The sequence below is a fragment of the Elephas maximus genome, chromosome Y, assembly GCF_024166365.1.
Source record: "Elephas maximus indicus isolate mEleMax1 chromosome Y, mEleMax1 primary haplotype, whole genome shotgun sequence".
In the NCBI taxonomy this organism is placed as follows: Eukaryota; Metazoa; Chordata; class Mammalia; order Proboscidea; family Elephantidae; genus Elephas; species Elephas maximus.
Window position 1 is genome coordinate 12,772,077 of NC_064847.1, and position 23,304 is coordinate 12,795,380.

General features: G+C 37.2%; 1 protein-coding gene across 1 annotated transcript; it reads right to left on the minus strand.

The window, feature by feature from the left end:
• Nucleotides 1-16,425: 16,425 nt before the first annotated feature.
• LOC126069856 (amelogenin, X isoform) lies at nucleotides 16,426-22,506 on the minus strand. Its single transcript, XM_049873490.1, has 5 exons — nucleotides 22,453-22,506; nucleotides 20,341-20,388; nucleotides 18,948-18,992; nucleotides 18,155-18,580; nucleotides 16,426-16,431 (listed from the first exon to the last, which is right to left on the minus strand). The coding sequence occupies exons 1-5, from the start codon at nucleotides 22,504-22,506 to the stop codon at nucleotides 16,426-16,428; spliced, it is 579 nt and encodes a 192-aa protein (XP_049729447.1).
• Between the last annotated feature and the right edge of the window lie 798 nt (nucleotides 22,507-23,304).

Here is a 23,304-nt window from a genome sequence, read left to right on the forward strand (position 1 = left end):
ATCTGAATAGACAAATAACTAAAGAGACTGAAAAAAAAAAAACTCCCATCAAAAACAAGTCCTGGCCAAGATGTCTTCACAGCAGATTTCTACCAAACATTCAGAAAAAAGCTTATGCCGGCACTACTCAAACTATTTCAGAACACAGAAAAAGAAAGGATATTTCCAAATTCATTCTATGAAGCAAGTACCAAAATCAGGCAAAGACACTACAAAAAAATTACGCAATTACAAACCAACACCTCTCATGAATATAAATGCAAGAATTCTCAACAAAAGTTTAGCCAATATGATTCAGCATCGTATCAAAGAAACAATATACCACAACCAAGTAGGATTCATCCCAGGTATGCAAGGATGGTTCAACATTAGAAAATCAATCAATGTAATCTACCACATAAATGAATCATGTGAGCGTATCAACTGATGCAGAAAAGGCATTCAACAGAGTCCAATACCCATTCCTGATAAACTCTCAATAAAATATGTATAGAAGGGAAATTCTTCAACATAATAAAGGACATCTATATAATACTAACAGCAATCATCATTCTTAATGGAGAGAGGCTGAAAATACTCCCCATGAGATTAGGAACAAGACAAAGATGCCCTTTATCACCACTTTTATTTATCATTGTGCTGGAAGATATAACTAGAGAGCAATAAGGCAAAAAATAGAAATAAGGTACATCCAAATTGGTAATGAAGAAGTAAAACTGTCCCTATTCGTGGATGATATGATACTGTACATAGAAAACCCAAAGACTTCACCAGAAAATTACTAGAACTAATAGAAAGATTCAGCAGAGTAGCGAGATACAAGATAGACATACAAAATTCAGTTGGATTCCTATACACCAATAAGGAGAACAACAAAAAGAAATCAGGAAAACCATACCTTTTATAATAGTCCCTACAAAAAAAAAAAAATTACAGGAATTTAACCAGGGTTGTAAAAGACCTACACAAAAAAACTACAAAACACTAATGCAAGAAACCAAAAAGACCTACATAAATGGAAAATCATACCATGCTCATGGAAAGGTAGACTCAACAATGTGGAAATGACAATTCTACCCAAAGCAATTTACAAATATAATGCAATCCTGATCCAAATAGAAATGGAAAAACTAATCATTAAATTTATATGGAAAGGGAAGAAGCCCCAGATAAATAAAGCAATACTGAAGAAGAATAAACTAGTAGGACTTGTACTCCTTAACCTCAGAATGAGCTATATAGCTACAGTAATCAAAACAGCCTAGTACTGGTACAAAGACAGATACACTGGCCAATGGAACAAAACTGAGAACCCAGATATAAATCCATCCACATTTGGTCACCAGATCTTCGACAAGTGCCCAAAGTCCATCAAATGGGGAAAAGACTGTCTTTTTAACAAATGGTTCTGCCAAAACTGAAGGTCCATTTGCAAAAAGAAATGAAACAGGACATACACCTCAAACCATATATAAAAATGAATTCAAAATGGATCAAACACCTAAATATAAAGCCAAAAACTATAAAGATCATAAGAAGAAAAAAATAGTATCAATGCTAGAGGCCCTAATACACGGCATTAACATCATACAAACCATAACTAGCAACTCACAAACTCCAGAAGAAAAGCTAGATAACTGGGATCGTCTAAAAATTAAACATTTTGCTCATCAAAAGACTTCACCGAAAAAGTAAAAGGAGAACCTACAGACAGGAAAAAAAAATTTTTTGGCTATTACAAATCCGACAAAGTTCTAGTCTCTAAAATCTACGTGAAAATCTAACACCTCTTCAACAAGAAGACAAATAATCCAGTTAAAAAATGGGTAAAGGAAATGAACAGACTCTATCCAAAGAGGACATTCAAGGAGCTGACGTATGAGGAAAGGCTCCTGATCAGTAGCCATTAGAGAAATGCAAATCAAAACCAGAATGAGATATCATCTCACACTGGCATTACTGGCACATATAAAAAATAAATAAATAAAATGAATATCAGAGAGGCTATGGGAGATAGGAATCCTTATGCACTGCTGGTCATAATGCAAAATGGTATGACCATTTTGGAAAACAATATTGTGTTTCTTTAGAAATAGAAATACAATATGATACAGCAATCCCATTCCTAGGAAGATAGCCTGGAGAAACAAGAGTTGTCTCTTGAATAGGCCTATGCATACCCATGTTTATTGCAGCATTGCCCGCAACAACAAAAAGATGGAAACAACCTAGGTGCCCATCTACAGATGAATAAACTATGGTATATACACACAACAGAGCACTACACAAAGATGAATAACAATGAATCTGTGAAGCATCTCATAACATAGGTTAATCTGGAGGGCATAACACTGGGTAAAATAAGTCAATTACAAAAGGACAGATATTATATGAGAACATTACTATAAAAATACATAGAAAGGCTTACACACAAAAAGAAACAATCTTTGATGGTGAAGAGTAGGGGTGGGTGGGGTTGGGAAAACACTAAATAGTTGACAGATAAGTGGTAAATTTGATTAAGGGTAAGACAGTACACAATACTGGGGAAGTCAGCACAACTTGACCAAGGCAAGGTCACAGAAGCTCCATAAATCAGAAAACCAAACCTGTTGCCATTAAGTTGATTTCAACTCATAGCGACCCTATAGGACAGAGTAGAGCTGCCCCATACAGTTTCCAAGTAGCACCTGGTGGATTCTAACTGCCACCAGGGTTTCTGGGAGCTCTATAGACACATCCAAACTCCCTGAGGGACCAAATTACTGGGCTGATGGCTGATGGGCGCTTTGTCTCGGGAAACATCTAGCTCAGTTGGTATAACATAGTTTATAAATAAAAAGTTCTGTGTTCTACTTTTGTGAGTAGTGTCTGGGTTCTTAAAAGCTTATGAGAGGGAGGCAGTGTCAAGATTGCGGAATACACAGATGCTTCTGTTGAGCCCTCTTTACAACAAAGACCTGATAAAACAAGTGAAACGAGTATATCTGTGACAAGCTGGGAGCCCTGAGCATCAAAGGCAAGCTTGACAATGAACTGAGGGGCAGGGGAAGGAAGAGACTGTTCAGAAGCAGAGAGGAGTTGCCAGACCTGAATCATGGGGAGCCCTCAGGCACCTTTCCTGGATCTGTGGCGGTGGCGGCAGCGGGCTGGTACTAGCATTTGGCTGCAGTTTCCTCAGGGAGAAGCAGCTAGCCACACAACCCACTCACACCTCCGGAACCTGAGGAGAAGTGCACTCCTGGCAAAAGCTAACTACTTGTGTATATTTTACTGTGCACCTCCCACCCCCAAGCCAGCTTCAGCAGCTGAATCCCTAGGCCTGAGATAGACCCTGATGAGCACCTGGAGCAGTCCTACTGGCCTTGGGGAAGGAAAAAATTTGCAAATGGGGGGAAAGATAATTTGCTAGCTCTATTACCTGGGAAAGCTCAGGACAGAAGCAGCTCCTGTCCAGGCATAAACCATCTGTGGACCTTGAACACCTTTCCCTTCTGCATGGACCTGTGTGGGCCTATTTCAGGAGAACAGGCCCTTGTTGGCAAACTCCAACCACTTGAGCGGTGCAGTGGAGAGGTGGGTGTTTGATGTTTGACATTGCTTTGCCTATTAAACAAGATCTTCACCTACCCACAACCGGGACCTAAGGACTGGTGGCTCCACTTGGGTCGCCCAGCCACCTGCAACAGGGGTCCAGGGATAACTGGTACCTCCCAGTCCTCACAACAAAAACTTTGGGTGCCATGGTCCCTCTGCAGAGCCCACCCACCAGCACGCTCTAGGGAACAGACTGTTTTCCTCAGAGACACTTGGGGGTTGGTTCTCAACCCCCTGCCTTGTTTAGAGCATGACCCCCTGCTGCAATCACATACCAGCTAATACACCAATCACCCCTGCCCCTCTAAAACTGGAGGACAGAGCCCGTACCACACACTTGATATCAGCTACCTGGAAACCTGAGCTGAATTCATACAAGAAAACTGAATGGACTCCTAGACTGATATACCTGATAACAGCTGTAGCCAGCTGGGGACAAGACACCAGAGCTCCAAAGGTGAAAATAATCAAGCTAGCTCACTCAAGCAACCCATAGGGATATACCAAAACAAAACAAAGCAAGCAGCTAGACACAGTAAGCAAGCATAAACTAATACAATAACTTATAGATGGCTCAGAGACAAGAGTCAATATCAAGTCACATAAAGAAACACCTCATGATTACCTCAACAGGCTCTCACAACAAAGAATTTATGGATCTTTTAGATGAAACTGCATTCCTGGAATTACCAGATGCAGAATAGAAAAGTTTAATATACAGCACCCTTCAAAACATCAGGAAGGAAATGAAGCAATAGGCAGAACAAGCCAAGGAACACAGGTAAAGCAACTGAAGAAATCAGAAAGGTTATTCAGGAACATAAGGAAAAGTTTAATAAGGTAGAAAAATCCATAGACAGACATCGATCAGAAATTCAGAAGATTAACAATAAAATTACAGAATTAGAAACTCAATAGAAAGTCAGAGGAGCAGAACTGAGCAATTAGAAGCTAGGATTTCTGAACTTGAAAGTAAATCACTTGGCACTAATATATTTGAAGAAAAATTATAAAAAATGAAGAAACCTTAAGAACCACGTGGGACTCTATCAAAAGAAATAACCTATGAGTGATTGGAGTACCAGAACAGGGAGGGATAACAGAAAATACAGAGAAAATTGTTGAAGATTTGTTGGCAGAAAACTTCCCTGATATTGTGAAAGATGAGAAGATATCTATCCAAGATGCTCACTGAACTCCACATAAGGTAGATCTTAAAAGAAAGTCACCAGAACATATTATAATCAAGCTTGCCAAAACCAAAGATAAAGAGACAATTATAAGAGTAGTGAGGGATAAAAGAAAAGTCACCTACAAGGGAGAGCCAATAAGTATAAGCTAGGACTACTAAGCAGAACCTATGCAGGCAAGAAGGCAACGGGATGCCATATTTAAAAAATCGAAAGAAAAAATTGCCTGCCAAGAATGATATATCCTTCAAAACTGTCTCTTAAATATGAAGGTGAAATTAAGAAATTTCCAGATAAACACAAGTTGAGGGAATTCGTAAAAACCAAACCAAAACTACAAGAAATACTAAAAGGAGTTCTGTGGTTAGAAAATCAATAATATCAGGTATCGACCTAAGACTAGAACACTGGGCAGAGGAACCAGAAGTCAACCCGGACAGGGAAATCCAAAAAAAAAAAAAGCCCAACACAGGGTAACAGGGATGTTATTACATAAAAGAAGACTACATTAAAATAATAAATAGGGATTAAGAAACATAATCGTACATCTACCATAGGGAGAGGAAGATACAGAGATACAAAGAAATAAAAGTTAGTTTTAAATTTAGAAAAATGGGGGTAAATAATAAGGTAATTATAAAGGAGACAAACTATCCTACTCATCAAAATAAAATACAAGGGAAAAATACAGACTCAGCAGAAACAAAATCAAAAACAACAAATATGAGGAAAGGCCAATATACAAAGACAATCTACTCAGCACATAAAATCAAGTGGGAAAAAGAAGCTGTCAACACACAAAAAAAGACATCAAAATGGATAGCACTAAATGCATACTTATCCATAATTACCATGAATGTCAATGGACTAAATGCACCAATAAAGAGACAGAGAGTGGCAGAATGGATTAAAAAACAAGATTGTCTATATGCTGCCTACAGGAGACACGCCTTAGACTTAGAGACACAATCAAACTAAAACTCGAAGGATGGAAAAAAAATATATCAAGCAAACAAGAATCGAAAAAGAGCAGGAGTGGCAATATTAATTTCTGACAAAACAGGCTTTAAAGTTAAATCCATTAGAAAGGATAAGGAAGGACACTATATAATTATTAAAGGGACAATACACCAAGAAGAGGCAACCATATTAAATATTTATGCATCCAATGACAGGGCTGCAAGATACATAAAACAAACTCTAACAGCACTGAAAAGTGAGATAGCTGCACAATAATAGTAGGAGTCTTCAAACACCACTTTCAGTGAAGGACAGGACATCCAGAAAGAAGCTCAATAAAAACACGGAGGATCTAAATGCCAGAACCAACTTGACCTTGTAGACATGTTCAGAACAATCCACCCAACAGCTACCAACTATACTTTCTTTTCTAGTGCACATGGACCATTCTCTAGAATAGACCACATATTAGTTCATAAAGCAAGCCTTAGCAGAATACAAAACATTGAAATATTACAAAGCATCTTCTCTGATCATAAGGCCATAAAGTGGAAATCAAAACAGGAAAAGCAGGAAAAGAAATCAAACACTTGGAAACTGAACAATACCCTGCTCAAAAAAGACTGGATTATAGAAGACATTAAGGATGGAATAAAGAAATTCACAGAATCCAATGAGAATGAAAACGCTTCCTATCAGAACCTTTGGGACACAGCAAAAGCGGTGCTCAGAGGCCAATTTATATCAATAAATGCACACATCCAAAAAGAAAGGGCAAAATCAAAGAACTATCCCTACGACTTGAACAAATAGAAAGAGAGCAACAAGAGAAACTCACAGGCACCAGAAGAAAACGAATCATAAAAATTAGAGCTGAACTAAATGAAATAGAAAACAGGAGAACAATTGAAAGAATTAACAAGACCAAAAGCTGGGGTTTTTTTAAACAACAAAATTGATAAAACACTGATGAAACTGACAAAAGAAAAACAGGAGAGGAAGCAAATAACCCAAATAAGAAATGAGATGGGTGATATTACAACAGACCCAACTGAAATTAAAAGAATTATATCAGATTACTATGAAAAACTATACTCTAACAAATCTGAAAACCTAGAAGAAAGGGGTGAATTCTTAGACACACACTACGTACCTAAACTAACACAAACAGAAGTAGAACGACGAAATAGACCCATAACAAAAGAAGAGTTTGAAAAAGTAATCAAAAAACTCCCAACAAAAAAAAGTCCTGATCCGGACGGCTTCACTGCAGAGTTCCTCAAAACTTTCAGAGAATAGTTAAAACACCACTACTACTAAAGGTATTTCAGAGCATAGAAAATGATGGAATACTCCCCAACTCATTCTATGAAGCTACCTTATCCCTGATACCAAAACTGGGTAAAGACACCACAAAAAAAGAACATTATATACCTATAGCCCTCATGAATGTAGATGCAAAAATCCTCAACAAAATTCTAGCCAATAGAATTCAATAAAACCTCAAATAATTAACCGTGACCAAGTGGGATTCATACCAGGTGTGCAGGGGTGGTTCAACACTAGAAAAAAATTCATGTAATCCACCACATAAATAAAACAAAAGGCAAGAATCACATGATTTTATCAATTGATGCAGAAAAGGCATTTGACAAAGCTCAACACACATTCATGATAAAAACTCTCAGCAAAATAAGAATAGAAGGAAAATATCTCAACATAATAAAGGGCATTTACACAAAGCCAACAGCCAACATCGCCCTAAATGGAGAGAGCCTGAAAACATTCTCACTGAGATAGAGAACCAAACAAGGATGCCCATTATCACCAGTTTTATTCAACATTGTGCTGGAAGTCCTAGCAAGAGCAATTAGGCTAGCTAAAGAAATAAAGCGCATCCAAATTGGCAAGGAAGAAGTAAAAGTATCTTTATTTGCAGGTGACATGATCTTATACACAGAAAACCCTAAGAATCCTCCAGAAAACTACTGAAACTAACAGAAGAGTTCAGCAGAGCATCAGGATACAAGATAAACATACAAAAATCAGTTGGATTCCTGTACACCAACAAAAAGAACATCAAAGTGGAAATCACCAAATCAATACCACTTACAGTAGCCCCCAAGAAGATAAAATACTTAGGAAGAAATCTTACCAGAGATGTAAAAGACTTATCAAAGAAAACTACAGTACACTCCTGCAAGAAACCAAAAGAGACTTACATAAGTGGAAAAATATACCTAGCTCATGGATAGGAAGACTTAACATTATAAAAATGTCTATTCTACCAAAAGCGATCTCTACATTTAATGCAATTCTGATCCAAATTCCAACAACATTCTTTAACGAGATGGAGAAACAAATTGGAAGGAAAAGAGGTCCCAGATAAATAAGGCATTACTGAAAAAGAATAACAAAGTGGGAGGCCTTACTTTACCTGATTTTAGAACCTATTATACCGCCACAGTAGTCAAAACAGCCTGGTACTGGTACAACAACAGATACAGGGACCAATGGAACAGAATTGAGAATCCAGACATAAATCCATCCACATTCGAGCAGTTGATATTTGACAAAGGCCCCAAAACAGTTAAATGGGAAAAGACAGCTTTTTTAACAAATGGTGCTGGCAGAGCTGGATATCCACCTGCAAAGAAATGAAACAAGACCCATACCTCACTCCGTGCACAAAAACCAACTCAAAATGGATCAAAGACCTAAATATAAAACCTAAAATGATAAAGATCATGGAAGAAAAAGCAGGGACAATGTTAGGAGCCCTAATACATGGTGTAAACAGTATAGAAAACATTATAAAGAGCATAGAAGAAAAACTAGATAACTGGGAGATCCTAAAAATCAAACACTTATGCTCATCCAAAGACTTCACCAAAAGAGTAAAAAGACTACCTACAGACTGGGAAAAAGTTTTTAGCTATGACATTTCTGATTGGCGCCTGATCTCTAAAATCTACATGATACTCAACTGCAAAAAGGCAAATAACCCAACTAAAAAATGGGCAAAAGATATGAATAGACACTTCACTAAAGAAGACATTCGGGTAGCTAACAGATACACAAGGAAATGTTCACCATCATTAGCCATTAGAAAAACGCAGATCAAAACTACAATGAGATTTCATCTCACTTCGACAGGGCTGGCATTTATCCAAAAAAGACAAGAGAATAAATGCTGGAGAGGCTGTGGAGAGATTGGAACACTTCTACACTTCTGGTGGGAATGTCAAATGGTACAACCACTTTGGAATATGATTTGGTGCTTCCTTAAAAAGTTAGAAATAGAACTAGCATACGATCCAGCAATCCCACTCCTTGGAATATATCCTAGAGAAATAAGAGCCTTTACACGAACAGATACATGCACACCCATGTTTATTGCAGCAGTGTTTACAAGAGCAAAAAGATGGAAGCAACCAAGGTGCCCATCAACAGATGAATGAATAAATAAATTATGGTATATTTACACAATGGAATACTACGCATCGATAAAGAACAGTGAGGATCTGTGAAACATTTTATAACATGGAGGAACCTGGAAGGCATTATGCTGAGTGAAATCAGTCAGTTGCAAAAGGACAAATATTGTATAAGACCACTAGTATTAGAACTTGAGAAATAGTTTAAACTGAGAAGAAAACATTCTTTTGTGCTTACGGGACGGGGGAGGGAGGTAGGGTGGGAGAGGGGTATTCACTAATTAGGTAGTAGATAAGAACTACTTTAAATGAAGGGAAAGACAGCACACAATACAGGGGAGCTCAGCACAACTGGACTAAACCAAAAGCTAAGAAGTTTCCTGAATAAAGTGAAGGTTTAAAAGCCAGCGTAGCAGGGGCAGGGGTCTGGGGACCATGGTTTCAGGGGACATCTAAGTCAATTGGCATAATAAAATCTATTAACAAAACATTCTGCATCCCACTTTGAAGAGTGGTGTCTGGAGTCTTAAACGCTAGCAAGAAGCCATCTAAGATGCATCAATTGGTCTCGAGCCACCTGGATCAAAGGAGAATGAAGAACACCAAGGACACAAGGCGATTACAAGCCCAAGAGACAGAAAGAGCCACGTGAACCAGTGACTACATCATCCTGAGACCAGAAGAACTAGATGGTGCCTGGATACAGCCGATGACTGCCCTGACAGGGAACACAACAGAGACCCCTGAGGGAACAGGGGAGCAGTGGGTTGCAGGCCCCAAATTCTCATACGACCAGACTTACTGGTCTGACTGAGACTGGAAGGACCCCCGGTGGTCATGGCCCCCAGACCTTCTGTTGGCCCAGGACAGGAAGGAACCATTCCCAAAGCCAACTCTTCAGACATGGATTAGACTGAACAACGGGTCGGAGAGGGATGCTGGTGAGGAGTGAGCTTCTTGGGTCAGGTGGACGCTTGAGACTATGTTGGCATCTCTTGCCTGGAGCAGAGATGAGAGGGTGGAGGGGGTTAGAAGCTGGTGAAAAGGACATGAAAAGAAAGAACTGAGGAAGAGATCAGGCTGTCTCATTAGGGGGAGAGTAATTGGGAGTGTTTAGCAAGGTGTATATGGGTTTTTGTGTGAGAGACTGACTTGATTTGTAAACTTTCACTTAAAGCACAATAAAAATTATTTTTTTTAAAAAAAAAGCTAAAGAGAGACCATCTAACATACTCCGCTAGTCTCACCCCAGCTGGAGCAAGGGAGAATGAAGAAAACGAAAGGGGTAATATGAATGACTAATGGACCACAATACAACTGCCTCCACCAGACTGAGTCTTGCACAGCTAGGTATTGCCCGACTACCACCAGTGGCTTCTCTGACAAGAATCACAATAGAGGGTCCCAAAGAGAGCTGGAGAAAAATGTAGAACAAAATTCCAACTCACAGGAAAAAAAAAAAAACAGACTTACTGGCCTTACTGAGAGTGGAGAAACCATGAGAATATGGCTTCTGGACACCATTTTAGCTCAGTAATGAGGTCACTCCTGATACTTTGATACTTCAGTCAAAGATTAGTTAGGCCCATAAAACAAAGCAAGATTAAACAGGCACAGCAACCCAAGGGCAAAGACAAGAACACAAGAAGGGTCAGGAAACCTGGTAATAGGGAACCCAAGGTCAAGAAGGGAAGAGTGTTGAAATGTGGTAGGGCTGGCAGCCAATGTCACAAAACAATATGTGTGCTAATTTTTTAATAAGAAGCTTGTTTGCTCTGTAAACTTTCATTTAAAATACAATAAAAAATAAGTAAAAATAAGAAGTACCTCAAGTGCTTCTCCTAAGTATAGACTCCTAGGTCTCTCACCTGAAAGATGCTGACTCAGCAGGATTTTTTTTTTTTTTTAAGATCAAGAATTCAGATTATTTTAGTTTATATGTCTTGGAAGCACACTGTATTAGGTAAAGCCTGCTAGAAATGATGTAACTATCAGAATTTCCACCATGTGCACAGGCTTCTCAGTTAGTCATGACAGCAAAATCAACAGGTCAGATGGGTCATCAAGAAAGTATATTTTCTATTGCCAATGCAAAAATTCTAGTATGGAGAGTTATAGAAACTAGAACAGCTTTGAAATAGGAAATCAGTGCAACTGATTTGGATCCCCTTTGAGTGCTTTTAGCTAAGTGTTTGCACTGGGGACTTTATGGTAATAAAAAGTTTTGTGGTAATAAAGAAATATTCTGTTGGATCTGTATTCTCCTTTGCCTGTTTTATAGCGTCGGCATGCCAGAAAAATTTTAAAATAGACAAATATACTGCCCCCCAAAAACAACCAAGTCCTGGAGCTGACGCTATTTTGAACACTTGCTTTTGATGCCTACTACAGTATGTGCTTCCGTTATCATAAATTTTTAACTAAAGAATTGTTTAGCTTATTCAATTATTTTTAGCTGTAATTTTAATAATCATATAAATGTTTACAAATTCATGCTGAGAGAAATATAAATTATACATTTCTTTCCCATGTGATGAAATTTCTAAAATACTAATCAACAATGAAATTGATGAATTATTTTTTAGATACTTAGGTAAACAGTTAATAATTTCTTTACCATCCCATGATTTATCTTCTTCTCACAGCCAATTGTATGGGCTTCTGTTCCCTATAACCAGATAATCGTACAAAATAGCCAAGATGAATTTGATTGGAGCTGAGTATTGAATGAACTACAAGGTTCCTGGGGCCCAGGAATCTGTATTTTAAGAAGCATCTTAGGAAATTCTTAAAATAAGCTTTGAAAACTACCTGTTCTCTTTATCAAGCTATATATATACGTATTTAGAAATATGTTAAAAGCTCACCTTTATTTTTTAATGGAGCACAGTATTTACAGTAATATTATTTTTTGAGTCAATTTGTTATTCAGCTACAAGGCGACCTGGAAGATTAGTTTTGGTTCAAGGTTTGAAAAGAATCTCAGAGCAATATGGACTTATAGAGCTCTCTAGTCTTAACCATTCCTGTAGGCCTTTTAAAAAAAAAAATTGAGTTTCTGTTCCATGCTTTTCTCTGATTCTCTCAGATCGACCTTTTGTCACCCTCAATAGAACATTTGGTAGTGGTAGCTGGGAACTATCTAGTCCTTCTGGTCTCAGAATAGATAAGGCTGTGTTTCATGTAGACTATTTTCATGTAGACTAATTTCTTCTCTGAGTCTTTAGCTCTCTTCTTTGTCTTTTGCTCCAGATGAGTAGGGACAAATAAATAGCTGTATTTTAGATGGCCACTTGAGAGCCTTTAAGACCTCAGAGGCTACTCACCAAATTAGCATTTAAAACATAACTTTATAAATCATACTATGCCAATTGACCAAGGTATTCCAGGATACTAGAGTACTAACTTTTCAAACCCAGAAATCTAATCCTACAGGAGTCTGGTTATATCTAAGAAGTATCCATAACTCTGCCCCAAGTGTGCTTTATTATATGTATGAATACATGTGCATACAGTCACAGAAACGCATATACCTATGCACATACATATAAAGAAAGAAAGCCAAACCTGTTGCTGTTGAGTAAATTCCAACTCACTGCGACCCTATAGGACAGAATAGAAGTGCCACATAGAGTTTCCAAGAAGCACCTGGTGGATTCGAACTACTGATCTTTTAGTTAGCAACCATAAAACTTAACCACTATGCCACCAGGGTTTCCACATACACATATGTATATTCCTATATATACAGACATACATACATACATGTACACATACATGCCTACACATACATACATATCCTTACATACATTTTTAGGTTGTTTTTGCTGTTTTTTTCACAATTATATATGCTATTAGAAATTACCAATAGGTCTTTTTTTCTTGTGTACTTTTTAGTGACATTGTTTACTTTCATCAAACTGGGTACACTTCACCCCATTCAGTGTTACCTTTCCTATCACCAAAAATAACAAGTGTCTACAATCTACAAAGTAGATTCTCCTCCCTGTTCCATGTCTGGTAACCAACCATTAATGTGTATGTGGGTGATAGACTTCTTTTGCTCAGTATAATGTCTTCCAGGTTTCTCCATGTTTTGGGAACTCAGTTATCTTTGTCACTGAGAAATATTGCATTTTATGTATGTACCACATTTTACTTATCCATTGACTGGGACACAAGCTGTTTTCATTCTTTTGCTATTGTGAATAGTGCTGTGATGAACATAGACACGCATATGTTTATTCCCGTCACTTCTATTAGATCCTTAGGGAATATACCTCGGAGTAGAACTGTTGGGTCTTATGGCAGATCTACCTCCAATTCTCTGACATTTTTCACAATGGCTATACCATTTTGTATTCTACCAACAATGGATAAGAGTTTCAATTTCTCCACATCCCTTTCAACACTTGTGATTTTCTGTTTTTGTCTTTTATCTTGGTGATCCTAAACCAAAACCTACTGCTGCTGAGTCAATTCTGACTATAGGACAGAGTAGAACTACACTATAGGGCACCAATGAGGGGCTGTAAAATTTGAACTGCTGACCTTTTGGTTAGCTGCCAAGCTCTTAACCAGAGCACCACCAGGGCTACAACTAGTGTGAGTGAAATGGTATTTCATTGTTGTTTTGATTTACATTTCTCTGATGGCTAACGACATTGAGCATGTTTTCATGTATATGCTGGCCACTTGAATATTCTCTCTGGTGAAATGTCAGTTCATGTCCCTTGCCCATGTTCGTACTATTTAAAGCTTGGGTGTGATATGGCACATTGTATGTAGCAGCTGAACACACAGGCAGATGTCTCAAGTATGAGTTTGTTCTGCTACTGAGAAGCAGAGTAATCTTGGAATATTCTAGCCTTTTTTTGCTCAACTCTTTCCCTGTAAAATAGTGTTACCTACCTCACATGTTGCATAGCAGACTTACATGCATGACAAACATCATACATATCTTAGTTATGGGGATTTATGTTGAAGAAGATAACTCTAGCTTATATGTAGACATTGATCAGGCAAGAGTGGACATAGTTATACTGGTTAGAAGGCTTTAAAATTTGTTCAGGAAAAGTAAGATGGAGGCCAGAAGCTGGGAGGGGTCAGATTTTTTATTTATCTAAGAGGCAGACTTGACAGAATGTGGTGATGGATGAAACGTGGGGTATTTGGCGAGGACAAAAATAAAGTGGGATTTTGACTCAATTAATTGGGTAGATTTTAAAAAATCATTATTTTCATCACTGTGGTCATCACCAAACTAAGTAACATTTATTGAGCAGGATACATCCCAGACACTGTGGTAAAATTTTTATAAATGTTTCTTGAGATGTGAGAAGCTGAGATAAAAAGATGTTTGCCAGAAGGGTGAGTCAAGAGTGCTGTATTGGATAAATGAAGTTTGAAATGACCATGAGATAATTGGTAAAATGGTCAAGAAGGCAGAGTCAAATGCTGCAATACTGTTGTGAACATACTTGCTAAATTTTACTCTATAAAGTATTCTCCGCAATTTGTAACTTCATGTGTATCCCCTATAAGGAGCTCTCAAAAAAAAAAAAAAAAGGTGGCTAACAACAACAAAAAAAAGACAGAAGAGCACTTTTCCTAGGTTTTTTTTTTTTTTTTTTTAAAGGAAGTCTTCGTAACTTCTGAGCTCATGAAAGCCTGGCTGCTGGGATTAATTTAAGCTCTCCAATAAGAAAGGAGTGTTGGGGATTGTTGTTGGACACCTAGCTAACAACACCTGCCATATTGGGTCGAGCATTTTGACTGTACTTCTGACATACACTGTTAACACTGTTAGGACTCACAACTTTTTTGAGTTTATTTTATCCTTTTGGTTGATTTAAGTTTTTAAAGGATAGAGGCTTCCTATTTTTTCAATTCATGAAACATTAGTCACCACTTGACATAACAGCAGCTAACAACGTCAACAACAAAAACGTGTGCTTAATAAATATTTACTGAATCTATTAAAAATTTTCCTGCTGATTAGAATGCTTTCCAACCTCTTTTTAAAAAACCTGAGTTCTTTAAAATCAAGTTGTTTGTTTGAACATCAACACCTTTCTAATAAAGTTCTGTTTATTCATTCCAGAAAATGGGTAAACATTACTAATCACGAAAATACTAGAATTAAATTACTATTGGTGCCATGAAAAGATGGCAAAGAGTGGTTACAATTCTGTGTAAGTGTAGGAGAAAAAATGATTTAAATATAAAAATGAGTGGAAGAAAGCTTGTTCTGACCCTCTTATACACGACTTAACATTTTGAAGACCATGCAATAAAAGGTGTTATGTTAAAGACTATGAACTGAAAGAAAAGATTTACACATGAAACATATGTGATTCTCTATTTTACAAAAGTTAGGAAAATGAATTATATCAAATTTTAAATCCAGAACATTATTACATATATATTTTTACAATAAATTTTTCAGTAGAATGAGATTAAAATGTCAAATTTTGATTACTAATGTGATATGAAGTATGAGAACAGTGTTGCAAGTCCTAACTTGTTTTGTGATATAAACATCAGGAGCCTCGTGCTACAATGGTTAAACACTGGCTGCTAACTGAAAGGTTGGTAGTTGGAAGCCACCAGTTGCTCTGTGGGGGAAAAATACCTTGGTGATCCACACTTGTAAAGATTTCAGATTAGAGAACCCTGTGGGGCAGTTCTACTATGTCACAAGGGTTCACTATGAGTCAGTTAAATTGACAGCACACAACATCAACAGCAGCAATAGCAACAATATATACATTGCCTAGGAGTTTAACTTTTTCAACATAAAGGGTTCTTCTTATGAACTTCTACTCATTTTGTTCAGATTCAATGATTGTATGTACATGTTGATAATTTTATCAAGTTTATAACTGACTTATAAAATTATCAGATTACATACTTGAGAAGATTTGAGATAGCATAATTTAAATTTTCTCTAAAAAGGAATATAGTCATTATTTGCTTGCCAAATAATTTATATGTTGCATATAAGCAGTTTATACCTTATTCAAGAATATCCATTTATTATATTCTCTCAAGTGATGTGAAGTTTTAAATTTAATACAATAAAAAAGCATCATCAGTAATTTTAAAGTGTTTTATTGTCTGCTATTGAAACTTATTTTTAGTTTCAGAATTTACTAAATAAACAAATTCTTGTGTCCTTGTCTTATTTCTGAAAGCAACTGGAATATCTAGATTTGTTCTTTTTTTCTTTTTCTGATCTTTTAATCCTGAAATAAAAAGAAAAAAAGGTTAAAGTCATTTAAAAATATTCCTAGTGAGTACCATATATAATAACATACATGATTTCAGTTTTGTTGAAAACTGAACTGCCAAAAAAAACATTTCAAGTTAAACTTTCTAATCTCCTAAATGTCTTATCTCATTGGATATGAAGTGTCCGTGAAGGAGTCCCCTGCTTTCTTCAGAATTCTTAAAAATGACTAATAATAAAGTAACAATAGCTATATTTCATTGAGTACTTTCTGTATAACAGACTCTGAACTAGTAACCCTAATCTTCATAATCACCACTAAGGATGTATCTGTATTCTAATTTTACATACTAAGAAACTAAGATTTAAAGAGTTTTAACTACCCGGCAAAGTTATTTTCCATAAATAGCTTTGGCAACATACTGCTGCAGTATAAAGTCCATGACATTAGTTACTAAAAAATAGTTAATAAATGTATTTTTATACAAAGGGAGATATGTTTCCTAGAATAATTGAGTATTATTAGATTATTAAGAATTAACTATTGTTAGTTAAATAATTATATCAACTAGTTAAATAATATTAACTATTATAAGGTTATTAAGGATACAATCAATTTGTAAAACTCATTCTCCATAAATATATTCATAAATGTGTAGATCTGTATACACATATACACATACATAATGTAAATTTTAACTTGGTACTTAAACTTCAAAATTATCTGATCCAGTCACTTTCCTCCATTTTTAAATGGGAAAACAAAAAGCCAGAAATTTGAAATAACTTGTACAATGCTGTTCTAAAACCAAAGCTAGAACCCACAAGTTCTGGCTTACCATCTAGATTATTCCACCTCACTTCTAGCTACTTCTTAGTAGTAAATTACTAATAACATCTCTAGTTGTAGAATTACGTCTAATGTAGAGAGAAGTGAGGGTATATAGCTATAGCTGAGGGTTACCTTATTGACTATTTCCCATTCATTTGGAAACTCTCTATAATTTGAAGAAATTTGAGCTAAATTTTGAAAATTAAAATTTTAATCTATAGTAACCCAGCACTGAAATCAAAAAGCTCATCTAGTTTAGCTGCCTTTAAATTAGATTAATAATCACTTCCCTATTGCAGTTGAGTTGGTTCTGTCTTAGAGTGACATCATAGGATGGAGTAGAACTGCCTCATAGGGTTTCCAAGGAGCAGCTACTGGATTCAAACCATCAGCCTTTTGGTTACAGCTGAATTCTTAAAAACTGAGCCACCAGTGCTCCTAAAACCACTTTAGATAGGTAATTTTCCCTTAGATATTTAAAGACATTCCCTATCTACTTTTTTCAGACTGTTCAAGTGCTTGTATCTCTCCATTCTTAAAAATTGTTCTTTTTGTATTTTTCAGTCCCTTACTAGACTATTCTTACTAGCCAAACCTTGAAAGATAAAAACTAAGCTTATACTGTTGCCCTTAAAATTAATGAGTAGTATATATTCTGGTTGGAATTAAAAGAATTGTAGAATTTGAACTCACCATAAAATCTCTAGTCTTAATTACCAAGCCATCCAAGCTAATGAACTTGTTTACATGTAAAGTTACCCTACATGCTTTTGACTAACAGAATCATAGACCTGAAGCTACTGCAGCTCTGGAGCCTGGGATTTTCAAGAACTCAAAACTCCAGGGCAGATTTTGCACCCCCCTCTTTTCCAAGATTTGTACAGTGCTGGCTTCAAGGTGCACTCACCACTTCTTCCCGCTTGGTCTTGTCGGTTGCTGGCCAAGCTTCCAGAGGCAGATCATGGAGCATGGGGGGTAGAGGCTGCATGGGGAACATCGGGGGCAGAGGTGGCTGTGGTGGCAAGGGCTGGATGGGGTGCACAGGTGGCTGGGGCTGCATGGGCTGGTGAGGCTGCGGCTGGACTGGCTGGGGCTGGTAGGGTTGCTGGACCAGCGGAGGGAGGTTTGGCTGGTGGTGTTGGGTTGGAGTCATGGAGTGTTGGCCGGGAAGTGGCATCATTGGCTGCTGGGGGACCACGGGCTGTTGAGCGGGCACCATGGGGATGTGGTGATGAGGCTGCAGGGTGTGACTCGGGAGATGCTGCTGGGACAGCACAGGGATGATTTGGTGGTGCAGCCATCCACCCATGGGCTCGTAACCATAGGAAGGGTACTGGTGAGATACAGAGAATCACATTTACTTTGGTTCCATTGATATTCAACCAAGAAGTAGCAATTTCTTTGTCATAATGACCGTATGAATATTTCATACTTTTTTCTCTTTGCAATGATTTCTAACTGTGTATACACACAGAACATTGAAAACTGTGGAGCACACAGTTCTAGTCTGACACTCATGAGGTTACCAAGAATCAGAATTTACTCCACTACAACTGGTTGATTGGTTGGATACAGGTACAACTTATTGAAAATAAATTTCCCACTAGTGTCTGTATGTAGAAGAAACCACCTATTTCACTTAAAAAGGGATTTAAATGTAGGCTTAACATTTTCAGAGAACAAATAATATATCTACCTACCGGCTGCCTCATCATATTCTGGTACCACTTCAAAGGGGTAAGAACCTTAAGAGAAGGAAACATTAGGATACATTTGACTTAATTTAGGTCCACGAAATATAAACTCACTCCTGCAGTCTTGTTAATATTGGTGAAGCCTGAAAATGTGATTTTTACAGACAAGAAAAGAAGGTAAGCCTTTGTTGGGTGCTTCCCATGTGTCAGGCACTGCAATGTATCCATCACATGCATGTACCATGTTTTCTCACATGCTTTGAGGCAAGTAGAATCACCATCACTTTTACCGACAAGGTCATGGGGCATTACAGAAAGAAGCTCATTAACTTAACTGAGGTTACAGGACTAGTAAGTCTGTTTAAATTCCATAGCCCTTGCTATTAATTGCAAGGGCAAATAATAATGTTATTATTGATTTCATCCTTTTAGATTTGATGTGACAATGAAAAGCAGCAGAAGAAAAAAAGAAGGCAGGATCTCTGTGATCCTGAAAACAAAAATTTACTGGTCAAATATTTTAGACTTAGTACTTAACAGAACTTCTTGCTCTAAATTCTTGTTAATATTTTCCTTCAGCTTGTAGGAGTAAATGGACTCACAGACCATATCTGAATCTATGAGGCATATAATTTCTTTCTGAAAAATATGTACTCAGATTCAGAGTTTCCTTCATGCAGTAGTTCAGCATTTTGTCAATATAAACAAAGGATTGTTAATCTTGCTCATATTATACCTGAAAAAGCTCAATTTATACTCACTGTTTTATACCCCAAACATTGTTTTGAGGTGTGGTTACTATAATTATTTCCCCCTTCCAATGAGGAGAACAAAATCCCAGAAAGAGACACTGATTTTCTCAAGGGAATGCTTGGTTAGTATGAGGCTGAGAAAAGCCTCAAACCAGATTCCAGAATTTTTTTCCAATAAACTGTGGAGTCTCTCAGAAACTACTTGAATGCCAATCTTTCAGGAAAGTTAAATGAGGGAAACATGCAGCGCAAAGGTCTTAGAATCAAGCGATTTGAAGCTGAAAAGGACCTTAAATAACATCCTACCTGATCCCCGTGTTTTCCAGGCAAGGCTAGAACAAGTTTTTTCAGCCCCAGTTCACTTTGTGCCCTAACGTAAAACCTCCCTGAGTTGTATTTCATGATGGAGAATTTCATTGTCATAAGTAGGAGGAGAGACTGAGTCAGACAGGTAAGATAAGGAGGTTCTGGAGCAATGCAGGCTTTAGGTGATCCTGCAAGTCTTAACCTGAGAAGTTGGTTGCAGGAAATAAAAATTGAACGATTTGAGAAACACTTTGAATGAATAATCAACACAGTACTCTTTACAGAACCCAGGGTATTGTTAAGTCAAAACAATGATCAAAATTAGTAAAGAGAAAAATTACCTCATAGCTGAAGTTGATATAACCAGGGTGCCCAGGATGAGGTGGTAGCTTTTTAGGGAAGGGAAGGGGGAAAGAATAGAAAGAGAGAAAGGAAAAGAGAAAAAGGAGAGATTAAGTCAATATGCAATTGCTTACATGAAGAGATGCTGAAGCTACTATAAAATATCTATATAGTGCATAATATTGTCATGAGTTGGAATTGGCTCCACGACAGCAGGTTTGGTTTATTTATTTTTTTTAATAATTTGAACTTGCATGCTATGTAAGTGACCCCTGTTGTTGTTAGGTGCTGTCCAGTTGACACCAACTCATAGAAACCCTATAATGAAACATTGCTGGTTCTTGCACCAACTTTCACAATAGTAGATATGTTTGAGCCCATTGTTCCAGCCACTGTGTCAATTCTTCTCAAGATGGGTTAAATAAAGAGGCCACCTCTTATACTAAAGAGTTCCAAAACAGCTAAATTACTTTTCTGTGGAATATAGTCTTAAGGTGAGAAAATGAAAGCGGAAACTAGCATAAAATTTTTCTCCAGTGTTCTTCAAACCAGTTGTATTGCTAATGAATGCTACTTTACTCCACCCACCATTTCACTTGAAGAAATTCTCTCACTGTTGGAAAGTGAAGTATGTTTTCTCTCAGTTACAAAAAAACAAGAGGAGAATTGTCTCCCAAATCTTACCTTGTTGAATAGAAGGTTGTTAAGTGTTTACATATTAGAAGGTTTCATCATAATTGGTATGCAAAGTAAATAGCACATCAAAAACAACAACAATGAAAACCTAGTTGCTAATAAGGTTGGATTCCGAAAAACAGAAACAGCAAATCCCATGGAAAATATTTGTTTACTAAGTTTAGAACAATTCTTTTTATTATCTTGTCAACATTTTTTATAAAAGAAGAGCTTAAATGTTCAAAATTTCAAAAAATGGCATGGGTAATAATAAACCAGGACAATCTGACACAGTAAATATTCAGAATAAAACTGCACCATCTAGCCAAGACTATCAAAAGTGGGTGACAAGCAGCTAATACTTGCATTGTGAAATTCTGCTTGATCCTGGAGTGGGAACAAGGGGAGAGAGGCCTGAAGAGTGAATAATGGGCAAAGAAAATCTCCTTCAGACACCTAAACTCATCCAGAGTCCGATGTATTATTTAAAAATGCTATCATATCGTAACAGAGTTAACTCACTGTCCTCTATGCCTTCTTGATAGAAGGCTTGAAAGAGTAGGATGTTGAACAGAGTTGTAGAAAGGCCCAAATGTATAAGATGTGTGTCCCTTGGGGGACTCAGTGTTGTCACCATGCAGGACGTCAGGAAGGCAGAGCAGAGAACCTTGGTCTTATAGGTGAGAAAGGAGGAGAGGAGGTAAATTGGCTGGCTGCCCTCTGGTTGTATCAACTGCTACATATGCCACTGAAAAGCAGATGGATCTACATTGGCTACACATGAACTAAAGTTTTCTTCTTGTCTAGGAGAGTAGGTCAGGTTCCTGATCTTCAGTACATTTGAATGTAAAATATACCAATATGTAATGGCGTAGATAGGATTCCACACAGTCCAACAGAAGCCACACACTTAACAGACACACACAAAGAGATGGAACTCCTGGGAACAGAAAGGTGGTTCAGAAAGGAGTATTCTTAATACTGTAATCTTACCCTCTAAATAATATCAGCTGTAGAATTTAGAGATCTGGAGGATATGTGGAAACTTGTGAGAAATTGAGTTTTAGGGAAAGCTTTTTTTTTTGTAAAGAAGTCTTAGGTGCCTTTCAAGGGTCCATTTTGAAAGTTTCCAGTCATGATGGACTCATTTGTTTCTCAAAGTGTGGTTCACAAATTACCTGCTATCCAACTCCTAGGGTGATTGCTAAAATGCAGTCTTGAAATTACCCTTGCTGTATAGACTCAGAATATTTGGGTGAGTCATCCAAGAATCTATTTTTTTAAACAAGCTTCTTGGGTATTTCTTGAACATAGGGACATTTGGGGACATCTGATCTTGTACTATTTTAAATTCTAAGTTTGCCAGGTGTGGGGCAGATTTTTATGTCCAGGCTTGTGAAATTGGACACTGCCTTGCACAGCAGCATGATACTCACTGGCATGGTAAGGGCTGTTCCCAGGAGGCAGGCAAACAAAACCCAGGGCCCCATTCTTGCTGGTCCTGAAACATAAGGCAATACCTTCTTTTCTTATCATTTCTCAAACACAGACATATTTAACACCACACAAAACACGCATAATCCACATCAGCCTATTTCTAATTAAAAAAAAGTAACCATTCTTTATGAGATTACTTTATTCATATTTGGATCCCAGACCTCAGCCCATTTTGTGGCTTCTGGAGTCACAATGGTGATATTAGTGCTTTTAAGTCAGGTTGAGAGCTGACCAAGTCTTAGGGACATTAACTATCAATACATGATTCAACATGTCATTTTCCTTTATATGCACACCGTGTAGGATCAGCTAGAGGTGCAGAAGCAAAATATAATTCATAGTTAATGATTAAAGAAAAAGGTAGGCTGTGAAAGTCAGGTAGGTCCTCAAGGTCTTCGTACATCAGTGCACAGTACCTTATAATTTAGAATGTGAAAGCACAAAACGCTTTTCATGCTGTCCACTTGACCATCACTATTGTTAAAAACAGAGACTAATCATTTGAGTAAATACATAAAGTAATATTCCCACATAGATTTAGAAGGGAGTGGGGCTTAGTTCCCAAATATCAACCCTATGAAACTTCAGATAAGACCCCCAAATAATGTCTGCGCTCCAGGGTCCATGTGAGCTGACGAGATACGATAGCACTAATATTCTGAGATTTTTCCATGAATTTTGAATGAATACAACTTAAAGTATTTCATCTTTAGTCAATAGCATCTTTATTTTGTTTTGTGTTGTAATGTGATTATTCCACAAATTAAACTTGTGGGGTATGAGGCAAAATA

What these genes read in the sequence shown, in the direction of transcription:
- LOC126069856 (XM_049873490.1), bottom strand. Translation starts at nt 22,506, where the DNA reads ATGGGGCCCTGGGTTTTGTTTGCCTGCCTCCTGGGAACAGCCCTTACC. An exon ending in GAACAGCCCTTACCATGCCA is followed by an intron (nt 20,389 to 22,452) that starts GTGAGTATCATG and finishes TTCCCTAAAAAG; the next exon opens with CTACCACCTCATCCTGGGCA. An exon ending in ATATCAACTTCAGCTATGAG is followed by an intron (nt 18,993 to 20,340) that starts GTAATTTTTCTC and finishes CCTTCTCTTAAG; the next exon opens with GTTCTTACCCCTTTGAAGTG.